Below are 25,947 nucleotides of genomic sequence, written 5' to 3'. Positions count from 1 at the left end.
ATTGACTTTAACTATGGCAGATATATTTCTAGAAGGCGTTGTGTTGTGTTTTGTTTTGGGTTTTTTTTTCATTCTTCTGGTGAAGTTGTTCGTGGTTGTACATCTAATGTTTAAGAGATTGTCTCTCCACTGTCCCAATCATCTTTGTAGATGCATTCACTTGTATTTTTATATGGTTCCTTTAGTAATGTAGAGCAGAGTGTATTCAGAATAAGTACCCTGACTTCTGATTGCTCTTTACTGTCCAGGATTATCAAGAGGAAATTGCTGTAGCCCAGAAGAACAAGATCCAGCTCCAGCAAATGGGAGAGCGACTAGCAAAAGCTAGTCAGGAGAGTAAGGCATCAGAGATTGAGTACAAACTTGGCAAGATCAATGACAGGTGGCAACATCTTCTAGATCTTATTGCAGCCAGGTAAAACAGTTGTTTTGTTTCAAAGTGCTACGTGGGACAGATTAATTTGCTGGAGGTCATGAATTTAAAATCTTTTTATTGTCTGCCATTTCATCATTAACTGTGAAATGAGTTTATTCTTAACCAGCAACGTGTTTCTGTGAAAATCACCTTCCTGTTTTACTTTACAGTACCTGACATCATTTCTTTTTAAAAAGAAAAAAAAAAAAAAAGAGTCAATTGAAAACATTATCTGCTAGAATGACATAGGATCCATTGCAGTCAGATTTAGTGAGCCTTGCTCCAGTACCATCTTACTTCAGACAAGTGCTTAAAACTGAGTGCAAATGTAGTTCTTCGCAAAAAAAGTTCTTGGCAGAGGAATCAAAAAAGTGCATTTGTAGTTTTGGATTTTGAGAAGAGCTGTTCCAAAACTTAAGTCTTAGTTTTTCTGCCTGATTAATTTTTCACTGACGGAGAAGAGTAATTGCAGGTAGACGTTACGCACACTGGGTTTAAAGATCCTTTTTACTCAAGGGCAAAAATACAACAGCAAGTTTCATAACTTAAAGAAATACAGAATTGTTGTTTGATGTGTGAAGAAACTGGTTTATTTCTTTCAATACTTTCCACTGAATCGTGCTACAGCCTCCCTCCCAATACCGACAATAATTTTGTCACAATTTTGCACTTCAAAAAACGTACATATACTTTCTATTTTACACTTCTGTGATGTAAGGACATATGAATTAGTAATACTTTAGTCCTGTTAGCAGCAAAAGAGTTTGTTTACTTTCGTTGCCTTTTTTCATCCGTTCTTTTTTCAAATGGTTTTACTGCATTCCTGCTCTGAAATCTGTAAACATGGGAGCAGTAAATTTTATGTAAGCAGAAGCATTCTGGTGGCTCCAGCTCCTTTTATAGTGATTCATTTTAAAGCAATGAACACTGTATATTTCTTACAGAATAATTAAGTCAGGAAGTGGTGCATTACGGTCGAGGAGCCTGCTGGTTTCAGAGGATGTGGTACATCACCAGTTGTTGAACATGAAGTATATTTACCATATTTTTGTGTTTGTCTTTTGAAACACCTACTCAGACAAATGTTCAAATAATAGCTTCAGGAAGCTTCTAGTGAAAAGTGATTGCGTTCAGAAACTGCAAAACACATCTTTAAAAGATCTGTATTGTCTATTCAGTATTAGAGATTAGTGTCCCCTGCAGGGACAGGTAAGGGTTCAGGATTCTGTATCATTTTTGGGGTGGGGAGATATAAACTGCAATGTCATACACTTAAACTTTCTCATTCTGTTATCATGAAGGAAGGTCTCATGTCCTAGTTCTAAACTAATTTATGTAAAATATTTATTTACTTTTATTTCCAGATCATTTCAACTTAGCCTTCTAAACTAGTGTGCTCAGCACTATTGTTGCAATTAAACATACACCACTTTCCATTCCAGTGCTTACTGAAGTGGAAAAAAAACTTTGCAAAGTTTGAATATTGCATTGCGGAAGTTACAAAGTAAATGGTGGAGAGGTTTGATGCTAGGTTGTGGAAATCTTGCTAGTTCAGCTGTAGTTTAGGCTGATAGCCGTTAAAGCCCAAGTTGTTGATTAATGTATGTACGAAGTACTTGTATTGATGGCTAATTCCTACTGGACAAAAGGATCTGCATCCTCCAAAATAATTTTTAGAAGGCTCCAGAGGCTCTTTAGAGTATGCTGTTATATACTGGGGTGTGTTCCTGTTATGATATGTTGGAGTTTGGAATGTGTCCTATAACATGATTTTGGCTGCACTCAGCTAGTAAATGCAGATTGATTGTTCTGGTGTTGAGAGTGAAACACATCTTTTCATATTCTGGGTCCCTGACAGCATTAATAAATTATCAGAGCCTGTGTGCTTTTCTGCAAAGCTACAGTCATCCCTTGCCTTGGAGCATTTTTCTTAGTTGTTTGTTTCCGACAGCTGTGAACAATTAGAAAGTGGTCTGTGAAAATGCTTTAGTAATATAGAATGGTAATATGAGTCCAGTCTGATTGTTTACCTGTTGATTTTATACTGTGCAGTGGAACTTCTCCATTCACCTGTAAAAGCCTCTTTCTTCCTTTCTCCCATTCTGTTTCCTTACCCAGTTTTTTAATTGCCTCTCCATTCTGAGGAGCTCTGTAACTACAGAAGAGACAGCTACAGAAAGGTAGCTATGTCTCCGCATCAGAGACTTCTGTTTCTGTCCTTCTAGAACATTTTCATCCTTTCAGATGAATTTTTCTGATGCGTCGGCCTAGTGAAAAAAAAAAAAAAAAGTTACAGGTGTTTACAGCCAGGAAGCAGCGCTATAGCTGCAACTGCTCAGGCTTTGCAAAGAAGGCTTTGTTGTATGTGTTTTCATCCCTTCCCACTGACGGTCCACATTCCTGGAGATCAAGTCTGGCACATGTTGATGAATGCAGGTTTTATTTAGAAACATGACCACTTGTCACCATTCAGTCTCATGTTATCAGGCAACGGCTGCTGGCATTTGTTTGGCGTGCAGCGTTTTCTGTACAGTACTCACCAGTAAAGAGAAGTGTGTCCCCTTTCCTCCCCCCGCCCAAAGCACAGTGTTCGCAGGCTTTTCGAGTGGAAGTTCTTCTTTTTAATGCTGGAAAATTTCATGGTGGTGGCGGAGGACTTGCATGCTGTGAGGATGGCGGAGGACGGCAGTGTGGATTCAGATCTCCCAGACTGTAATTGTGATATCACAAGGCAGGCAGCTATTTTTGTTTGCTTTTGATTGGTACAGTTCTTTCTGAAATCTTGGGTTGCTGGGAAACTAATTGAAATATTGATGTGTAGAAATCACTGCCTTAGCTAGAAATTACTGTTTTCTGCTCAGTTTCAAAATAGTTGACAGTGATAACAGCACACTTTGTTTTACAGCTAGTACTTTTGGATCACAGAGTAATTTTTTGTTACTGATGCATTCTTAGAACTAGAAGAATCTCTTAGCTCTCTGAAAGAAACTGTAGACTGGTTTTACTGCTGTTTTTAAGTACAAACGCATGTACACACATGAGAGAAAGCAGACCTTGTATTTGTCTGCTCACTGTTTGTGTCATCAAAGGGGCATGGCTACAAGCAAAAGACAGAGAAGGAGCGACACTGTAAAGAAAGTATTTCAGACTTATCAAAGCTGATCTGTCCTGTACATATTAACAACGGTTTTGTAACTGCATGTAATACTTGAACTCAGTCTACATCATCTTGGATTTTTGATTCACCTTCCCTTTTTCCCTCTTCACAATATCTTTTCTAGAAGTTTTGCTGTTGTTCAGATCTCTAGAAATTTACTATTTGAAAGGGGAAACTCTCATCTGAGGAGCAAATATAACTGGCGGTACTAGTGTCCTGGTATGCAGTAGTACTGTGCCTTGGACAATAAAGCTCCTTTAATCATAAACATATTGTTTTTAAACTGATTTTAAGTGTAATATTTTTCACTGTTTCATAGAACATGCTCTTACTGACTTTTTTGTGTTGCTTTTAAAGTTTAATATAGCAACCAGCTGTCTAAATGACTAACACAGTAGCTATGAGTTCTATATGATGCATTGTTATCTACTTACAGGGTTGTTCCTTTTTAGGTTTAAGAGGAATCTAAGCCTGTCTAATTTAGTACTAGTTGAATTAAAGGCATTTGTGCTTACTTTCAGCTCCAACTTGTTCTCCCACTGGTTTTTATTAATGTAAAATATTTTAAAGTTATTACTATCTTGGGGAAACCAAGGTACGGTAATTGGAACACGGAAACATAAGCATCATAAGCCAATTCAAATTTTTTGGATGAGTTTTTGTCAGTAAACCGTAAAAACAATCAATTGAATTCTGCTGTATTTTCCTTTCTGAGAGTCTAAAGCGTTTGTCAAATGTAGTAAGACTGATGTGTGTGTGTCTTATACAAAAACCAGCCTTTAAAACAACCATGTCATGGGTCCAACCCTTTGATTTCAATGCAAAATCTTTATTATCAAGGGAGAAGAGTTATGTCAAGTCTCTTGCAGTAATATGCATAGTGCTGTAACAAAAACATGAGATGATTGTTGGAATAATTAACTGTTTAAACATAATCTTAAAAATGAAATCTCAAAAGGTCAAAATTACAGTTAGCTAGAGATCCTACGTACTTGGTTTTAATGGTTTATAATTTGACCTTTGTCTCTAAGCAGAGCTTTCAGTTTCATTAGCTTTCAGGCCCCACCAATAGCATGGAAAGATGGGATTTTGAGCTGTTACATTTTTGAGAGAGAGATGTTTCTTGCACACACATTATGTAATCGTTTGTACACAGGCACAATATTCAGCAAGATGAAGAGCATAGGCATCTTCCCTACTGTAATTCATAAGGAAAACTCTTAGACGCAATGGATTACATCTCTTACTTGTTCGCAGATATGTTTTCAGAGTAGCTAGAGGCACAACACTGTATTGCAGTTGAGTCAAAAAAAGTAAGCCCAGCATACTCCAAGAAGCACTTGTTTATGTGCTTCTATTTGTACCACAGGCGAGGAACCTGTTATGTTAGATTCAGTACAAAAAAAGAACAGTGTTAACAGTAAATGTAGCAGGGAGCTGGAGCTAGGAGGGTGTTGTCCTCGACTTTTTTTTTCTTTTTTTCATTTTTGTCTTTTTTTTTTTTTTAACTTTTGGAATTGAAGTGTCGAGACTTGCAACAGTTTGGTGGGAGGGCAGGTTTAGCCCTAGGTTTTTGTCTTGGATGGAGTGTTCCTTCAGTGTGTCGTGCTTTTTTCCTTTTTCTCTCAAGTCGGTCATGTGGCTGAAAATAGCTCTATTTGGGACGAGGTTGGTTTTTGCTCTGGCAGGACTGTGCCATGCAGTCCGCCTGAGGCAAAGAGGGTACTTTCTAAATAACGGGCCCTTTCTCAGGTATTGCACGCAAAATGTAAATAAAATTCAGCACAGAAGTTAGGGTGCTATACAGTTGCAAACAAGAAAAGCCTGGTCAGCAGCTTGGGCTTGCAAATGATAGCGACGTTTCTTCTGTACAGGCCTGACATGACTCATTGTTCCCTTTCCCACTCCAGCATGCCTGCAAAGGATCAGCAGCATCCAGCCTTGAAAATCTAAGCAGGAAATGGGCGGGATTTCACTCCTCTTAATTAATTGTCAGAGACTGGAAAGTTGTATGTGAGTTCCAGAAGAGTGATAACTAACCTTCTTGCTCACCCTATGAGCAAGTTTCAATTGGTCCAAACCCACAAAGCACTGTATGTACAAACATAGGTGATGAGGAGATGTTGCCCACAGACATTGGTTGTTCTCCTGGTATTTCTCCAAGGCTTAACCCACAGTCGTGTTTCAGGATAACCTGATGATGGGGACTGGGGCAGTCTTTCAGCATGATTATATTGACTTCAGTCCCTTCATAGCCAGATTTTCAGATTACCTAGATTTTTTCTTATTACCAAGATGTTTTCTCAGATCGCAACCCTGCAGCCGTTGGTCATGAGACTCTGGCAAAGAAGATGCATTTGAGCTGTTCTTAAGTGTGTCTGGTGCTAAAGAGCCACAGTTTGACCATCTGTGATCTAAAAAAGAGGGCTAGAAAGAGAAAAATTTGAAAGATTTAACTTTTAAGTTGACGCTAGGATCTCTGCATTTTCTTTGGTAAGAAAGGGACATCTATATTAGACTTTATGGTCAGCTGCAACTACTGCTTTAAATATGGAAACACTTGATAAATTTGCTTGTTAGTATTATGGAAAAAATGTGAATTGCTCTGCTTGAATTATAGGGCAGTCAGGTGGCATTTTGTTTGTTTGATGAATCTGGCAATCTTGTATTTTTCAACCTGATTTAGTCAGTCTATTCCCAGCTGCTCTCATCTCTTAAAGCTTTCTGATATTGAAACACTAAAGTGGAAGAGCAGTGGAAGCATAAAAGGGAATGTTACTCAAAATTGTTTGTGGTACTACATAAATGGGAAAAAAAGAAAGCTTAGAAACCATTTCAGAATGCACTAATGTATGTTATGTAACATGGCGATAGGAAGGAGGGAATTACTGACAAAACATTTTTGCAGTTGAAACAGGCTGAAGGAAAAAATACTGAGATAGGATGAAGGTTTAGTCAAATTTTCCTCACTCTCTAAGCTTAATGTTCCCTTGAATAAAAAAATCCCACTATTTAATTTTTCCACGACGTTGCTGTTACACGGTCAGAGTCTCAAGAAAAATACTACTTAGAAATCACCATGCAGTTACTTTCCAATTTCATCTGTTTAAATCTGAATTAGTCCATTAAGACCAAGAACAACTTAAAACAGCCCGTGGGATTCAGGAATTCTCACTAAATTCTCAGCTGGATTTCTCTCTCCAAAACTTATTTATTCGAGGACAAGTCTTCACACTGGAACAGGTTGTTCAGAGAGGTGGTAGATGCCGTATCGCTGGAAACATTCAAGATCAGGTTGGACGGGGCTCTGAGCAACCTGATCTAGTTGAAGATGTCCCTGCTCATTACAGGGGAGTTGGACTAGATGATCTTTAAAGGCCCTTCCAACCCAACCATTCCATGGTATGTTTACAAAACATATGTTTATGTTTAGAAATCACCAGAGTGAAAAAGGCCTGTTCACTCAGTGCACTCCACCAGTAGTACTGGTTAAACGGATAAGGTACAGAAGCTTTGAAAATGTTGTCTGGCATTAGTAAGCTCTTAATTTTTCTTAATTGGAACCTATGAATGCAGGACTATTTGCACATATAAGATACTTCTGTTATGTAATAAAGGCAGACTTCAGAACAGAACTTGCCATCTAAGTTAAGTTTCTCTGAAAACTTCCCCAAACACATGCTGTGGAAATTCTCCTTTGTGGTGTCATTATGCTGCCATTTCTTTTACTTCACAGGGTAAAGAAGTTGAAGGAGACCCTTGTTGCAGTGCAGCAACTGGATAAAAACATGAGTAGCCTGAGATCTTGGCTTGCCCACATTGAGTCAGAGCTGTCCAAACCTATCGTCTATGAAACTTGTAGCTCTGAGGAGATACAAAGGAAGCTAAATGAACAGCAGGTAAAACACAACACACTTATCAGGTGCACGATGACATGGGGAGAACCAAACTAGAGTGTCCTTGGGCTGGCCGTACCCGGCTCAATGCTGAGAGGGCATGAGGCAAAGAAGTGTTTAAATATCAAGGCAAGTGGTACTTACTGTGTCACTTATAGAGCCTTCTGCTGGCTTTGACATCGAATCCACCAGGAGCTGATTGACCTTTTCAAGAAAGGTAAGGCACCAAGAGATGTAACCTGAAGGAGTCATTGCAATTGTTTTTCCTTTGGGGTTTGTGGTTTTTGTTTGTTTGACTTGTCTGTTCTCAGAGGCAAAACTGACACCTATTAGACCTTGCAAATTTTGCACATGCTTGGAAATGACTATTTTTTAGCAACCTTTCTAACTCATTTTTATTTTGCAGTTTGTTTGAGAATCACTTTGCACGCAAAGATGCATGAACTATATATGTGAAGTTAAAATTGGTTGGTTTGTAGCACACAAAGCCTTTATGCAGTGCTCGAACAAAATTGTCAACACTGGAATGGGCAGAAAAAATGCGAAGACAACTAGGTTTTGACATTAAAATTAATGTTACTCCTAAGAAGATTTACTATACTTTCTCTTTTCTGTTCCACTTCACCGCCCAGTGCAGTTTTAGCTAGAAGCACATTGCTGGGGAGGACTGTTGTTCTGTTGTGTTCCTCTTAGTTATTTATTGGCAAAAATACCTTTATCGTGCCTCACTGGAGATGAGTTAGATGCTCTCCTGAGTTCTTTCTCCAGGAGAAAGAAATGTGTGGGAAGAGGAGTGCCAGAATGTTTGGGGGATAATTATTTTATGAAGTGTACAAACTGATATTTTGCTCTTTTGAGCTGAGTGTGGGACTGAGACCCAAGAACCCCCTCAGAGTTTTTGCCAGCTCCCCAATTGATTTGCTACATGGCTGCGCAGAATTGCTTATTAATATTCTATATGTAATTTACATAGGGATAATAATTTATAACACACAAGCGTCACTAACAAGTGGTGTTTCTCAGACAATAAAGTGCTGAGCAGGGCTAAACATTGCTGTCAACAAAGTAGATACTTGAGATCTTTTACTAGCATCCCTATGCAGGCATCCCGCAGTTTGTTACAACCACTTATGGGTCTTATGGGTCTTATTTTGGGCACAGAGACTGGTGTATCTCTGCCTTCTGCTGTTTCCTTGTGGTGGTCCCCATGCAGCAGCAGCATGCCACGATATTCCGTAGAAGTGTAAGTGGTTTAATTTGAACTCCAAAGGGGAGAAATAGAGATGAATCTTTTCCTGGGATGATGCCGTGTTTGGAAACTTCATGATGATTTGATTTGATAACACTCCATGCCACGGTTGTAATAATAATTTAAAAAAAACCACCCACCTTCAATGTATGGCAACAGCAACCAGTATTTTTATTAGTCGGAGGCTCTATCACTATCCACTTACCTCAGAAGGCGAGTACATTGGCCATCTTCTCAAGTATTTCATCCCGCTTTCTTCTTCCATTAGTGATCTTATGTTGTTTTCCATGTTTGGCTTTCCACTGAAGTCATGTTGTCTTCCCTGCTCGTACTACTAACGGTTGTTCATATACAAAATTACATTAAAAACATTATGCTGTGAAAGAGGAGGGCCAAATTCAATCTCTGTAGCTCCATTATCTACTTCTCAGCGTCTACTTCACTGTAGTGAAATTAAAGATACAATTTAAGCTGGATATCCCGGGGAAGGTAAGGTAACTTCACTGCAGTGTTTTACCAGGGTCAAAAACTGCATTTCAAGGATTACTTATTTGTTTACTTTCTCAATCTGCAACCACTTGAAATGTGGAAAAAATGGTGGCTGCTTTTGTGTTGATAAAGGAAAAAAAAGCTGTACATGGGTGACAGCAGTGCATAAAAGTGATGCTCTTTTGTGAACTAACCCAAAGGCTAAATGTCCTCTAATAAACATAGGAAATTTTAAAATCTGGTGAAGAAATATAAGGCTATAGAGAAAAAACAGTGTAGACATTGCTTGAAGAAAGGTTCTGTAGGTAAATTAAAAAGTTTAAACCTTAGGAAACCTCAGGACCACTAATTGGCAGTTCTCACTACTGTTCAACTCCAAAACAGCAGAGAAGAGATTGTGTTACCTGAACTTACTTAACCTCGAGTCTCATAGCTGTCTGGAGTATGTGTTTCATAGAGTATTGAATCTGTTTATAGTATCTGCCCTTATATAACATTTCAGGGTGGGTAGAAAGAAGAATAAGCACTTGGACATCACAATGAAAGAGTATTTTCCAGGCAAGTGAAAGTGAAAGGGGCAGCGCTGAGGAAGAAAACATTGTGATTTTCCACTTGATGGTCTCATGTAGATGTTCACAAAATAGCCTTGTATTTCATAGATGAGAAGAGGAAATAGATTACCTCATTGAGTCCAACCCCAGTTATCCCAAACAACCAAATCAGATGGTTGATACAAGTTCACCTTGCTCCATTTCAAATTTGCTGAGGTTTTTAGAATCTACATTTAGATCTCATTTCCTCCTGGAAGGTATTTTCAGAACATCATATTGATAGTTTTAAGAAAAGTTGCTCTAGTTAGATGCATGTAGACACAATATATTTACACTATATTTCCCTTTGCATGTTACGGTTTACTTCACTAGCAAAATTATAAAGAGCTGTTTATCTCTACTCATGCTCAAGCTGACAAGTTCTTGTTCTCCTAAATAAAATTCCACGTTTCTAATGGTCCTAGTAGTTCTTTTCTTCATCTGAACCAGAAGTGAACGTAGTATTCTAGGTGCAATATATCACTTTTTTAGTGTAGTCAAATCAGTACTTCTTTGTCACTATTGGAATCATGTTGTCTTGACTTTGTTACTGCCCATCCTGATTTTTCCATCTAATATTCTGATGATTCATTGCAAATGTAGGCAGAAGTCAAGCAGGGTTTCTTTTCTTGCACTGATCCAACAGTAGTAGACAATTACTTTTCTGGCTTATCTTAACTGGAACCTGTACTTCAAAACTGAACCTGAAACATTACTTCAAGATGAAACATTATCATCAGTGTAGAACAAGACATTGCAACCTGGAAACTGACAGGAGAGATAATACTGATCACATGATAAATGTGTAAGTGTAAGCGCATTTTCTTTAGCTGTCCTGAATTTTCCTTTTCCATTTCCAATGAAAATGCTATAGAACTGGAAAGTTGAAGGAAGTAATATATCCTACTAGAGATGCACTGCTCAACACGTGCTGTTGCCAATCTCCATGTCAAACATGCCACTCTGCAGCTGGCTCACCTGGAGAAAAGCAGATTCGCAAAGGGAACCTCCATCAAATCCTTGCAGGAGATAAGAACATATTTTCTTGTCACACTTCTCTTACTAACTTCTGCTTTATGTTCTCTGTGATAATGAGAAAGGGCTGGGAATAACTCCACCATTTATCGGTGATGTTGATTAAACGTATGTGAAAGGTGCTCAGCTGAGCATGCAGAGCTCTGGCAGTTTGTCCCAGGTGATGGTTTGGTGTTCATAGTCCCTGGGAGAGCTGTGCATGCTGCCAGGTTCTCCTGGCACCTTTGATAACATTGCAACACCACTTGCGCAGATGCAGTATCTTAATAGGTATACATTGGATGTTTTTTCTCCTGTTTGCAAGCTTATTAATATTTTTTTTAATAAGTAGAAGAGAAATGCATTTGTATTTATGCATGTTTTGCAGTTTCTCTTAAGGATTAATTTCTTCACCTGCAGGAACTTCAGAGGGACATAGAGAAACACAGCACTGGAGTGGCATCTGTTCTCAATTTGTGTGAAGTGCTTCTTCATGACTGTGATGCTTGTGCCACAGAAGCAGAGTGTGACTCTATCCAGCAGGCTACACGCAATCTGGACAGAAGGTGGAGAAACATTTGTGCAATGTCAATGGAAAGGCGACTTAAGTAAGTCTAAAATGCCTATAAATTAGTATTTCCTTTCACAGGCACAAATACAGGATGGGATGTATGTTACAGGGTTGCAGTAATGAAAAAAAGGGTGTAGGGGTCAGAAAAAGGCCATATACCGAATAAAAGCCAATAGCTGTAACTCTATGGGGAAAAAAAAGGAAATTTCAGGTTGCATTTCTATGTGCCTTTACACATGGTACAGATATGAATTATCAAGTTTTGCTCAAAAGACTTTTGATGGAATGATGTTTTGTTTCCCATGCTTCATAGAAATTATGAGAGAGAAAGCAGAGAAAGCTTAGGTGATAGCAGTGACTCCAGGAGATTTAGAAAACATGACCTAAAAGGGAGACTTGTAACACTTAAGTTTACCCTAGAACTACAGACACTGATGGGGAAACTAGTTATCAAATGGGTGGAATGTTTTCCAGGTGTTAGGATTTTCATGCAAGTGATGTTCCTCAATGAGTTTCTCTTATGTCTGATTTTGTTCATTTGGAAGAATTTTAGAACTGAGCACTCATTTGGAATTTCATCTGCCCACCTTAGCTTTGCTGACCAAGTGTGGGCCGTAGGGCCTGTGCACCTGGGGTGTGATCTGGTTTACTGCACGTGCTTAGACATTCTGTACACTGCATGCCCATGATAACCAGAAGGTTCCTTGTTTTCTATTCCCATCTAGGATAGCATGTGTGATTTTAATGGCCATAACCATGTAGGCTAGATTGGGACAACGCTACATACTCTGTGCTGACCAGCAATAATACATGCTTAATTGTTTGAACTCCTGTATTTATGAAGAATTTTTTTTTTTTTTAAGTTATAAGTCTGGTTTCTGTAATGTTTACACAGTCATATCAAGAACTCTAGGTAAAGTTTATGACTTTTCAAAATGCGGAGTTGAACTTTATATGATCTTCGGGTTTGTGTTTTTAATGTTTTTAGTAAAGGTTTTCTTTATTTTATGGAAAAAAATTGTTGCTTTAAGTTGTGCTGCTCTATATCCACAGACTGCTGTCTTTAAGTAATTTTATACTATTGCTGTGGTAATTCTTGTATAGCGTGTGTGTGTGTATGTGTGTGTATATATACATATATATATATATATACAGTCTGCCTTGAGAATATACAAGTGCTTCATACTTTTGTGTCCAGCAAATTAATTCAGAACTATTTTAATTTAATGCATTGAACAAGGCATTGAACTCTATTTTATTTTCTTGCAATGTACACGTTATGCCATTAGTAGATTTGTACCAGTAAGTTAACTGAGCTATCAGTATTTATGATCTTTATTGTACTAGAAACAGTTACTCCTATAACAAAGCAACTTTCCAGAGGTCAAACTGCAGGTTAAACAGCATATCATCAACAAAGCTTAAATTTTGCATGGATCAAGTCCGTTTCAGACCTGCATATCTAAGATTTGGGAAAGATGTATTTTGTATGTAAAAACAGACAAAGTTCTGCTGTAGCAAAACCTGTCCCAAAAAAGATCTTGTTATTTTGAATCAAGTGGTGTTGAAGTTCTTGGGATTTTACAGTCTCAGTATTAAGCCAATTTGATTTCAGGATCAAGAGTCAGCCACTATTTTTACATATTCAATTGAAGTAAAATTGTGGTTTTTATAAATGTTGGAATAACTTTCAACTTTTTTTTTCAATAAAAATATGTTTACAGAGTATATTGAGAGATAGCATTTTACCACATGTTGGTGAGCGCATGAAATAAATACGTTTGTGTCCCTTTGCAATGCAGAATAATGACTAAGAACTTTAAAATAAATGCAGCAACATCTTTAGTATTCTGTAAGAAAAAATTCTGCAGTTGAAGACGGTGTGGAATTTCTAGTCTCTAAAATACTGGCTTAGGTACCTACGCTGGGACTGTATTTCAGAAGTTATTTAGCACGTGCTCAGATTTTTAGAGCTCCTATTGCATACTTACAACTTCCTTTTTATACTCATTCCAAAATTAGATGCATTAAAAAAAAAAAAAAGTCATCATCTTATTCTAGCTCAGTCTGGAATGAGACAGCCTTCCCTGTGCTCTGTTTATCAGCCTGCCTGTCTGAGTTAGATTAAGAGCCAGTTATTTTCTGGTGCAGCGCTGGTTTGCTGTTGTAGATGATTAGTCGAAGTCCCGTAGGTCAGACGGCCTTCAGTCTGAGCATTCCCTAATTTTCCATTATCTATTGCAGAATTGAAGAGACGTGGCGGCTATGGCAAAAGTTTTTGGATGACTACTCTAGATTTGAAGACTGGCTAAAAATCTCTGAGAGGACAGCTGCTTTCCCGAGCTCTTCTGGTGTGCTTTACACGGTTGCTAAGGAAGAACTGAAGAAATTCGAGGTGATTTATAATAGTCGAAATTTAATATCTACTGATCATATTACGGCAGCCAGCTGGTGTTCTTCCTTCCCATACACAAGTCACTCAGCAGAGACACTGCATTAATATAGTGGAGTTGATGATTTTGTGGCTGCCTTCAGTGGCAGGTTTCTAGGATGAAAAAAACGGTGGAAAGTGGCAAATGAAAATGCTAATAAATCAGTCCACTCTCACTTGCTGTTTGTTCACCAAATGTAGGCTTCTCACCTCTTTTATTGCTGCAGCTTTTTAATATGTCCAGTCAGTAGGTGCTCCAGAGCATTCATAAATCTCCCTTCACCAAGTGCCTCTTCAAATGCACGCTACATGTTTAAGCTTTTGCTTTGAATTTATCCCTCATGTCTGTAACTCTCTGAAACCAGCCCTCTGAACTGTGTTTCGTACAATGTACACTATCCCCATTTTAGATCCTTATATCTGAAATTCATGTTTGTGCAAGTATTGTTACATGTCCACATGGTGTCCCCCGAGACTTAAAAGTGAAGTGCATGCTACAAAAGTGCCAGGCTGTCATTTCAGTCAACGTTTAAGAGCTTGTTACGTAACTCTGTTTTGTCCACTACAATGTGATGATGACTTGTCTCATAATGACCGTGGAGTGTATACCTCTGTGTACAGCACACACACATGCCATGTGACTAGTCCCAGGTGGAAATCTTTTGCTCAGTTTCATATTTGCAAGGAGTATATCAAGATGAGAGAGAAAAATAATTCTGAAGAAAGAGAACAAATTGTTTAGGCTATTCTGTAAACAATCAGGTGCTGTGAAGTATTTACTGTGAAGAAGAAATTAAAATTTTAGACAATGTCTAAGACCGGTTAATATTTTTTAGTTTAACGATTAATTCAAAAACATAAACTGTGAAGCTCAGATTCAGGTTTTATAATTGACATTCACATTTCTGAATGCACTGGCCAGGTTTTGGTTTTAAACACTGCTAGACTTCATTATGGTGAGGTAGGTTGCCATAGTATAAAAACATTTGCCTCCTGGACACAAGTACTCTGTCTCAGACCTGCTTCCCGTTGTCCCTATATTCAGTGATCGAGATCTAAATCTCTTGTTTAGCGAGTCTCCATATGAGAAACAGTACCAAAAATATCTTGGCTGTCTTAGACTTTGGGCAAAATCAGATCCCCTGTAAAAATCAGTTTCATTGACCCTCAGCCTTTATGGTGATCTTCCCTTTCCTGCAGATTTGTGGAATTTTTACTGTCTAGAGAGTGTCAGCAGGAGCTATCTGCGAAGAGAACAGTTTAGCATTCTCTCCAGAAGCCTGCTTTCCCTGCAGTTTTACTCTTTCTCTTTTTTCTTCTTTTTTTTTGTTTCTTTTTTTTTTCCTGAGCACCTAGTTTCTACACCTACCAAAAAGCAGGAATGCAAGCAACAAAAGCTGTGGTGTTCAAATTCAGTGGCATTCAGCAACCTCACTGTGAAGTTAGTATAAAGTCAGCCACATATACATACTAACTGAAGCAGGTTTCTGCTTTAACTAAACGTTGTTTTTCTAATTTTATTTTCCCCTACATATCTCCAGTAGAATTATTAAAAAAAAAAAAAAAAAAAAAACAAAAAACAAAAAAAACAAATCTAAAACAAACCAAGAAAAAGAGCCCAGCAGACCACGTAAGAACCTTTCAGTTCCTGAGCAGAGAGGTCCAAGATGGCTCTCACTGACTTGATTGTACAAAATCAACCCCTTCCTCTCTAGTAGTTTATGGAGAAATGAAAAAAGGTTACAGGAAGGAAGGCAACAGATGAATTCTTGCATAGCTGAGCTGAAAAAATGGAAGACAAATACACAGCTGTTCTTTTGCTGGACAAGGCTCGGTAACAGGTGAAACAACAACTGCACACTTCCAGATTTCATGATCCTAGTAAACACAGCCAGATTTGTGCCTCTGATATGAGAATTGCTTCCTTGTGCAATTTTAGGCAAATTCAGTTCTACTGAGAATCTCACTCCCTTTGCAAGCCCATTTACTCCTTGTCAGTTGTCCCCTACCCAATTTGATGGCCATTTAATGAAGGGAATAGTTATATTGAGAGGACTCTACAGACTTTGATCTTTTTTTCAAACCAGCTTCTTTACTTTTGTCTCTAGTATTACAGCAGAAATGTGCTTATTTCACTTTTAGCTTTGACTGGTACAGTATGAAGAGTATATACTGTTTATGAAATCTCATGTGTTAGCTGATTTTAATGAAAACTTCTGTACGGAAGTATATTACCTTTCACACTTCTCCAGTCCCTTAGTAAGAGTGGTGTCTAGTTTTGGGAGAGATTGACTGTCTATTTGCATTGTGAGGAGTATCAGAGAGCAAGTTTGTAGCGCTACAACAGGAGCCTGAACCTACTTGTATTCAGGAGAGAGCTGGTGTAGTCTGTTTTTAAGTCTTCCTTTGACTGATTGCTTTTCTGTTTCTGTGACAACATTTTTTTTTAAATTATTCATCTCTCTGAAAAAAAATTTTGAAGGGCTTAATTCAGTCAGCTCCTTACAAGGTGCTTTCTCCGACTTGCTTTGCTAGTCACAACATCAAACTTCTGAGCTAAGCCACCTACTGTTTCTGCTCCCCGGCTGGGTGACTGAGGCTTTTGTGACAGGAGAGGAAGTACTGAAAGTACATGGTGCAGACATTTGCCCAGGCATAAGTTGGTATGGATGTTCATGAAATCTTCTTTCCATGAAAATACGAAGACAAAACTTACTTGTATACCAGTATACTGAAGATAAAGAGACGATTCCGTTAGTAGCGGTTTTCACTATTTTTGGTAAAACTCAGAATAAACAATTGCTCAAATCTCTTCAATGTTTGCGCTTCAGTGTGTGTAAGGAAGTCCAATGAAGCCACAGGAATCTTGGATTTCTGTTCATTTTTTAAAAAATGTTTCGTATTCATAGTTTGTGTTTCTGTTCTCAAATACGAACGCGTGTGATTGAGTAGACAGGGGAGTCTTTTTTGTGCTGATTCTGCCTTTGTAACGGGTACTCATGTTGCAATTTCTCATTCAGTGAACAATGTCATTTTTGTAAACTTTTTTCATTTTTTTTTTTGCTCATTTTAATCAGAAGATCACTGCATCCATAGCAAAATCTATGGGCTAACGCAGGTCAGAGTGTAGAAGTAGGGGCGAAATAAGGGGAGAGACTTATTTATGTCTCCTGATTTCAATTATTGAAATCTGATGGTGTCTTTTGTTCATATTGCTTTAGGCTTTCCAGAGACAAGTGCATGAAAGTCTCACTCAGCTGGAACTGATCAATAAACAGTATCGCCGCCTGGCCCGAGAGAACCGCACTGACTCTGACTGCAGCCTCAAGCAGATGGTTCACGAGGGGAACCAGAGATGGGACAACTTACAAAAGCGAGTTACCTCCATCCTGCGCAGGCTAAAAGTATGTTTCCATTTTTAAGCCCTTCAGTTTCACTACTACACTTATGAATTGGGGGTACTGCAAAAGCTTCCGGTTTCATGCATTTGCACAGTGGTTTTGGGGGGATTTCTAGCCTTGGAAGAGGAAGGGAGCTTATCAGCTCACTTTGTCTGAGGAAACTAAAGCATGAAGTCTGTGGGGAAACGCTTGGTGACCTCAAACACCACCTCCTTCATAGAAGATAACATTCATACCTCAGCTAATTGCAGCTGTAGATGATGTTACTGAACAGGGAACCTTAGAGAGTATGTAGGAAATGAAAGAAAAAGGTGTATTGAGTTTAGACTAGGTTTGAAGGGCACGAAAACCATTTCGTCAGAGAACCACTGTTGCCAGGGTTTTTTCAGCTGTTTGGTCATGTTGTGCCATTCCATTTTCCATTCCCCAGCATTTTATTGGCCAGCGTGAGGAGTTTGAGACAGCACGTGATAGCATCCTGGTATGGCTAACAGAGATGGACCTGCAGCTGACCAACATTGAGCATTTCTCAGAATGTGATGTCCAAGCAAAGATAAAGCAACTTAAGGTAAAGAATGATTGAATAGTAACAGGAAGCAGTATGAGAGAAGGGATAAAAACATTCATGGTGGAAAATAATTTAAGAAACATTATGCAATAATGCAGCCTGTTACAGTCCCTTACTTGCAGGCTGAAACTTCAACCTCAGAAGTTATGGGCTATGTCAGGTTTCAATACATACTCTTCTGCTAGAGTGGAAGATCTTTGTGCTGTGAAAAATTTTCAAAAAACTAAGGGTGATAGTCTCCATTCGCTAATCAAGAGAGCAAGTGTCGATAAAAATTATTAATGCCAAGACTCCGTTATTGCTGACACCTAAGAATTACTACATTTTTCAACAATTTCTGCATCAGAAAAATCATTTTCTGGAGAGAAAAATATCAAAATATCCAAAATTCCAGTGTGTTAACTTTAACATCTGTGCTTATTCTAGACATTTGGTCATGGGTATGGCTTGTTTAGAGAAGAGCTTTCTCTCCAAATACAACAAATGAGGAATGAGATGGTAAACCATGAAGTGTCACTGTTTTTGGCTAGAACGATTGCGGATTTCTAAATTTAATTGCTCATGATCCCTGTTTGTTACCTACACCATTCTTGCTGAAAAACTTTAAGACTTGCATCCTTAATAACTTAGGTGGTTGTAATGTTGATTTTGTTGATTAAGCATGGGTCTTTTTTTAATGCAGGCTTTCCAGCAAGAAATCTCACTGAACAACAGCAAAATTGAGCAGATAATTGTGCAGGGCGAGCAACTCATTGAGAAAAGTGAGCCCATGGATGCAGCTGTCATTGAAGAAGAACTAGATGAGCTGCGTCGTTACTGTCAGGAGGTCTTTGGACGTGTGGAACGTTACCACAAGAAACTTATCCGCCTTCCTGTGTGTATACTTACTTACAAACATATTTGCTTGGTTTGTTGCCATTTTACAAGTGTGAGAATGAAGAAAGGGAAAGATGTTGAAATGAAATGAAACTTCTGTGACTTTCCAAAAACCCTGTGTTTTAATTTTGTTACAATCCTGACCATCTGCCTCCCTTCATTATATACAGCTTATGTCCTGTCCAGGGAGCAAACTCACCAGATCTGGAATTTTTGTAAATCATCATGAAAAATCCATGCAAACTGGAGATTTATAAAACTTTATTAATGGAGGTAGAAGTGTGGTACTGGTAATTAGAACATCTTCCCACTCTGTCAGATAGTTTCATTGGCAGCTTATTGAGTTCTGTTTTGTTTAAAAAACAGTGATAAGGCGATTCTCCCCATCAGAAAAGACATAAATTTGTCTCCAGAACTGAACACACAGCTGAATAAGTGAGAGCAAAATGATTTTTGGTAGTTCAAGTCCTACTGAAGGAAAGGACAAAACCCAGGGTTTTCAAAATATGAAAGAATATAATGAGAGCAGTGGTCAAGATAAAGGTCACTTATGCTTCCTATGACTTTTCTTTGACTTGATGTGTGCACTGCAGTGGCATCAGTAAAAAGTCTGGAGACGTTTGCTTGATGTGAGACTTCGTGGTGCCTTAAGTAATTAAAATGAGCTGGCATTATTAACTTTTTTGTTGCTTAGGTTTTTTAGTGCATCTTAAAACAATGAAGGGGAAGTAAAAAAGAATAAAAAATGGAAACCCCATCAGTGTGACTGTTACCTAATGCTACTTTATTTCACTGACCCAGACTGACCATGCAGCGCCTCTGCACGTTTCATTGATCCGTTCTGTTTGCATTATGCTTCTAGCTGACAGATGACGAACACGACCTCTCTGACAGAGAGGTGGATCTGGATGAATCAGCAGATCTCTCTGACATACATTGGCATGACAAATCTGCGGACAGCATTCTCTCCCCGCACCCCTCTTCCAACCTTTCGCTGCCTCTTTCCCAGCCGGTGAGAAGCGAGCGATCAGGGCGAGATACCCCTGCGAGCGTGGACTCCATTCCCCTGGAGTGGGATCATGACTACGACCTTAGCAGAGACCTGGAGACAGCTGTTTCACGGGCACTGCACTCTGAGGAAGACAACGGAGGACAAGAGAAGGACTTCTACTTGAGAGGAGCAGCTGGTATAGCAGGTATGGTGGCAAATTGTGTGTCCTATTCTTTTCTAGTAAAAAGAAGCAAATGTTACATGTGTGGTTGCTTGGCCAAGATGCTCATGGAAAAGTATTTTAAATAGCCCCTGAAGATTTTAAATAGCTTTCCCCAAGTGATCCTGGTGGCCTTCTGGCCTTAGACACAGCAATGGAAATTCCTGGATGACTACAGCCTTGGAAAATCGCAAAGGCGTATATGATATGGCAGGGGATTGGCCGTGTCTCTATGCTTGTTGCCTGCCAGATGGGATATGTCATCTGTAACAGCAATGCGTCCTAAGTTATTCTGACTAGAAGAAACTATACTGGATATGGCAAGAAGTGCAGAACAAACTGATGGAGAAATGCTGTGGGAGAGATCCGCAGACAAAATCATCAAGTGCTTAAGTAAATCGTAACTCAGCCCTTACCCAGGCAAGAATCCAGCAAATGAGTGTTTATCCTAAGGTGGGATCTTGGGTCTTGCTGTCCAGTGAAGCTGGAAATCCTTTCGAAGTGTGTGTGCTTTGTGTAATAAATCTTAATGAGTGAAAGTGTGCAAATGCAGCCAGTTGTGGGGGAAGACATAGTGTATATATTATATATATATATATATTATACTCTGACCTTGTGGCTGTTTTTTGCTTTCCAGGTCATTGCTCTGAAAAGAGCCAGGTTTGCCTGGATATTAAGAGACTTTGTAGCAGGCTCCCTGCGTTTCATCTTTTTTCCTTCTCCAGAAAAGATGTTTGCTATTGGAATTGTTTATAATTCCATCCCATGAAAAAGACTCCTGTTGGAAAGAGACAGCCAATGCTGAGCTGTCAATTTAGACTGTGCTTTTATTTTTTCAGATGTAGAGATCCCTGAAACTCTTGAGGCCTATGTAACACTCACAGAAAACGCACTCAAAAATATCTCTGGTAGGCATCAAAAACAACTAAGCATAGCCAGATGCAAATCCCACAGTGCACAAGCATAACTTCTTTCTCTTTTCTTAGCATCTGCTGTACTTTTCACAACTTACAAGATAAATATTTCTTACAATGGCAGCATTGCGTATTAATGTAGAAGTATCCTGCTTTACTACTGCGCTTAAAGGTATTATTAGGTGCATGGATGAAACGATGATGTTTGCAGTATTGGCCCTCCCAGCTTGGCTAACTAAACTGATCGGTAGGTTACTCTGATTGGTCTTTATTCTCTAGAATCCCTCAACAGGACTTAATACTTTGTTATGTCTCTGAGAAAAGGGTGGGTTCTACAAAGATTAAGGCAGAAGGAAAAGACATAGAGCAAAACCTAATTGTTCGGTTTTGCACTTATTTTTTTAACACAGCCACAGCTTGGATTATTGCTTAGACATAAACTTTTACGTTAGTTGTTGTTTCATCTGATGATAATGCCAAGGTGAGGTGCTGTAGTCCAATGTCTTTATCTTAGTCTTTTATATTGGAAGATTAATAATTTTTTTGCATTTTTATACCATATTAAACCTGCTGTTTCATTTGTTAGATGACTTTCTCGGAGGGATTAGATGCACTTACAAATACATTTTCTCATGATTTCACAGTTTTCCTTTTTTGTAATAATGACTTCATTGCAAATTTGAAATAGCAAACATTTACAATCTCAGCATCTGTGGCACAGACCTCGGGTTCACTGTCCGTTTTTATTTTTTACCCAAATTAGTGAAAAACTATTATGAGTATAAATAATAGCAATACGTATAGAAAAGTATGTGTAGTTTTCTGACCTGTGAAAATTTTGAAAAAAGTGAGGGAAAAGCATATTGAGCACTTTGTTCTGTCCATTTGGGGTGATGTGGTGTTTTGTATGAAAAAAGATTAACATCCAAGAGGCTCCATTTTCTGTAATTAGGTGGAGAGAAGGTTCCCCTTCTCTATGCATGTTTTTAATTGCGTCTTTATGAATAAATTCAAACTGTCTTTGTAAACAGATGGAAATCAGGCATGGTGATAGAATATGGATAAGAGGGATCTCATGTGGTCCTCTAGGCTGCAGCCTGCCTCAGGGTAGAATTGGCTGTAGCTGATTCATATCACAGAATTCAGCTGACCTCCATAAGGAAAATTCAAGTTAGTCCTGCTTCAAAAACATTGGTATGAATTCCAAACAGCTTGGATGAATAATATCATCTTGCAGATACGTTAAGCATAATTTTTTTCAAATGCCTAATTGGAAAAATACTATAAATTTTGCTGCTTAGTGTGGTTGTCTAAATCAGTCATGCACTAGTTGCTGTGGGCCTTCAAGACATCCAGTATGTGGACCTTGAGAATATAACTATAACAGTATTGCTTAGCATTTGCATAGTGCTTTTAATCTTCAAAATTGTATACAAATAGGATCCTTTCATGTAGATGAAAATTACACTATTTTTCAGTGGAGAGGAATGAGAAAAAGAGAAGATGAGGAGAAATAAAATTTTAACATTAATTTGGGAGTGTAATGATAGGACAAGGGGTAACGGCTTCAAACTGAAAGAGGGTAGATTTAGATTGGCTATCAGGAAGAAATTCTTTACTGTGAGAGTGGTGAGGCACCGTAACAGGTGGCCCAGAGAAGCTGTGGATGCCCCATCCCTGGAGGTGTTCAAGGCCAGGCTGGATGGGGCTTTGAGCAGCCTGGTCTAGTGGGAGATGTCCCTGCCCATGGCAGGGGGTTGGAACTAGATGATCTGTAAGGTCGCTTCCAGCCTAAACCATTCTGTGATTCTGTGTGTGATCGGATCAGGAATTTGGGATAGAAGGTTTTATTTGAGAGTGTTTGTGAAAGGGATCATGGTGTTCTCCAAAATCAGTGAGGTTAGAGCGCGCTTTGCCAAGAACTTTCCGCTTCAGAGAGGTAAGGAGTTCTCCGAGGGAAAAAGTCACTTCAGAATAGTTTGCAAGCCTGCTTTAAGCTGTGGACACTTTGATAGTATGATTATGGCAAGCATGTTCACTGGTATAGTCATCTGTCCTCTGAAGGTCACTAACATCCTCTAATGTAACTATTTATCCGTTCGCTTTAACATTGTACCGCTAATACTGCTGCAGTCACATTTCTCCTTTACTGACTCATCTAGATAGATAGTATTCCTGATATTTATTCTTCCTGGGCAACAGATAAAAAAGCACTTTGGGAAAACTCAGATGATGGTCACTTTTTTTGGTTTTGGTACAGGAGAACCTGGTGCTCTGGAAGCACGTATCCGACAGCTGGACAAGGCCTTAGACACCAGTCGTTTCCAAATACAGCAAACAGAAAACATCATCCGCAGCAAAACACCTACAGGACCAGAGCTGGATTCCAGTTACAAAGGATATGTGCGTGTATTTTGCTTCTCAGACATACTCAAATGGTTGCTACCCTTAACCACGTGCTATTGTTGTTTACGTTATTATTCTGTTTACAATAGCATAAGATTACAGAAACATGACTCTAAGGAACTTATTTTCCTATTGTGTTTTTGTAGATGTCCAAAAGTACTTTCTCACATGTGTTTTTAGCCATCTAATGATAGTATCCTTGTTTAAAATTCCTCTGCTTTTAAAAGCAGATTTTATAGCTTCATGCACAGTATTCATCTTGCTGATGAATTACAAACACGCATCATGTAAGTAAGGTTGTGTATATGAAATCTGTGATTAAAAAGCTTTCTCAGAGAGGTTTTCCGGAAGAAAAATCTTTCTCTAAATCATTCAAATAGTTTTATTACTGACAGAATTGAAAGATTAGCTGCTTGGATACATAGTAATACTTCTACGCTTAATTTTATTTTCTTTTTCACATCTTCTTGTGTCTTTGCCATAGTGTCTTAACATTTAGAACAGATCACATCTAAAGTCATCCAACACAATTTGGCACAATGGCACTGAGTTGTTTCTACTTACTCTGAACTTCGCTTTAAGGCCTTGTTGTCTCCATATACATTTCTTTGATAGTATCACAACAGATTGTCAAAGTAATAGATTTTTGTCTTCATACTTAGACCTACTTTTGGAAAATTTCAGAAGTTGCATTGTAATTTGCATTTTCCATGCAATTAGTCCTGTACAGTGCATATTGAGGCGGGATTTTTTTATTTGTTAATACAGATGAAGCTACTAGGTGAGTGCAGTGGAAGCATAGACTCAGTAAAAAGGCTTGGATATAAACTGAAGGAGGAAGAAGAAAAATTATCTGGTCTTATTAACCTGAACAGTACTGAAACACAAACATCTGGTACGTAACCTTTAGTTCTTTGACGGAAAGTAATTACAAAAAGTAGCAAACATGCAAAATTTTTCTAAATATTGGTATTATTTATTGGCATATATAATTACGCGACTGTGGCCGTTACCATGTTCTGTTTAACATCTCTTAATAGGAAGAGCAAGGATTACTAAGTATTCCTTACATATGCCCTATAAAGAGATTAGGCATATAAGTGCCTTTTAAGAACCCCTTCATATTATGGGGCATAACCCTAAGCCTTTCAAAAAGTCTCTGTGCATGCAATGCATTTTTGTTGAATGTCTTCTGATGAAAAATTGTTGTTTATATTGCTGTACAAAACACATAAATCAGCATTCATTTCTTCTAATATTAGCTTTCATTTCTAATATTATCTGTCTACAATACAGAAATCTATATTCACCTGGTAGAAGTATTCACCTGACTAATTTTAAGCATCAGCTATAGAAGAGGAGGTATTGCATTATAAAAGCATGAATTTGTTCCAAAGACTATAAAGGCAACTTCTCCATTCTTAGCTTGGCAAGATATACTACACATGTAGTCTATTTTATCTTGATAATTTTTTTTTTTATTGTTTTAAGTTGATGGAATGATACAACTTGTCCTTCTGCTATAGCATTTCAAGATAAAACTAATAAGAAGAAACAGCACCTAATCTATTTCTTTTTAGCACAGGTGTTTATCCAATGCATCAGCAGTAGCTTAGGCAAATGTAGTGAGGTGTGAGTATTAAATTATGATAGGTAAAAATACCAACAAAAATAATAATAAATATGTGACTAGTTAGACATATCCAGACTCCTTGTCTGGTTTTCATTTATGCTGATTTATTGTGTCTTTATATGAGCATAGTATACATATACATCTGGTTTAGAGACCTGCGTGTATCACCTTAATTCTATTCATAGAATTTTGACATTAGAAAGTGGTAAAATTGTCTGCTGCCTGGAATCATACGGATTCTTCGTTCTTTCTCTCCAACAGCAGGTTCTTCATTCTAACTTAGTTTTCAGTGTGGTGTTTCATGGATTAGGGTGGGGAAGTTTTTTATGCAACTTTTTTTTGTGCTGCCCAGGATTCGACTGATACAGTTGTGTGTGTGGCTACTTTTTCCTTTTGTTGCATTTGGTCTTTATCATTCCAGGTGTAATTGACCGATGGGAATTAATCCAGGCTCAAGCTTTAAGCAAGGAGCTAAGGATGAAACAGAACCTTCAGCAATGGCAGCAGTTTAACTCTGACCTTAATAGCATTTGGGCTTGGTTGGGAGAAACTGAAGAGGAACTGGAGAAGCTCCGCCACCTTGATCTCAGCACCGACATACAAACTATTGAACTTAGAATTAAAAAACTGAAAGTGAGTTTTATTTCTCTTTTCTATGAGTTACCTTGGAAACAGACCTAAGTGCCACAGGTATGTTGAAGAGGTTGCCAATAGTTGCAGCTGGTTTGCGTCCTTCTGGACATAGGCTACTGCTGATAACTGAAGTAACTGGGAAAGTGATTTTTATGAACCACCTTTTGGCAGAAAAATGTACCACTGGCATTTACTTATATAATCCAAATCAATTTTTTGAAATAGTAATTCTGTGGCAATTGTGTAATTCCAGATTGTACAGATAATTCCTGATGTCAGACAAGTTGATGGAAAAAAAAAAAAACAAAGCCAAGTTAAATAAAATATCTTCTAGTCAAACTGGTAACAAAATAGCTACTTTAAAATAAATGCTTTACTGGGACCTATTACTTTGTGTGGAAGGAGGAGAGAGTGTCCAAAGGGGTTGTAGCCTACCCACTGCTGTCAACAGTACAACACAGAAATAATTCAGTGCCATTCTGCAACAGTGCTG

At 38.3% G+C, this 25,947-nt stretch overlaps 1 protein-coding gene across 16 annotated transcripts in view; it reads left to right on the top strand.

The window, feature by feature from the left end:
- SYNE1 (spectrin repeat containing nuclear envelope protein 1) overlaps positions 1–25,947 on the top strand; it is a 302,834-nt gene that overhangs the window by 263,566 nt on the left and 13,321 nt on the right. For 12 of the 16 annotated variants that reach the window (XM_054197389.1, XM_054197388.1, XM_054197395.1 and 9 more), the window contains 12 exons: positions 249–415; positions 7,309–7,471; positions 11,231–11,418; positions 13,626–13,776; positions 17,034–17,216; positions 17,644–17,781; positions 18,464–18,655; positions 19,520–19,853; positions 20,708–20,776; positions 23,043–23,185; positions 23,957–24,083; positions 25,243–25,454. In XM_054197389.1, coding sequence (XP_054053364.1) covers positions 249–415; positions 7,309–7,471; positions 11,231–11,418; positions 13,626–13,776; positions 17,034–17,216; positions 17,644–17,781; positions 18,464–18,655; positions 19,520–19,853; positions 20,708–20,776; positions 23,043–23,185; positions 23,957–24,083; positions 25,243–25,454 — 2,067 coding nt within the window. The other 4 variants (XM_054197393.1, XM_054197401.1, XM_054197400.1 and 1 more) reach the window with 4 other exon arrangements.

The sequence above is a fragment of the Rissa tridactyla genome, chromosome 3, assembly GCF_028500815.1.
Source record: "Rissa tridactyla isolate bRisTri1 chromosome 3, bRisTri1.patW.cur.20221130, whole genome shotgun sequence".
Taxonomy (NCBI): Eukaryota; Metazoa; Chordata; class Aves; order Charadriiformes; family Laridae; genus Rissa; species Rissa tridactyla.
The sequence above is the reverse complement of the archived record's forward strand: the minus strand, read 5'-3'. Positions and strand labels throughout refer to the sequence as shown.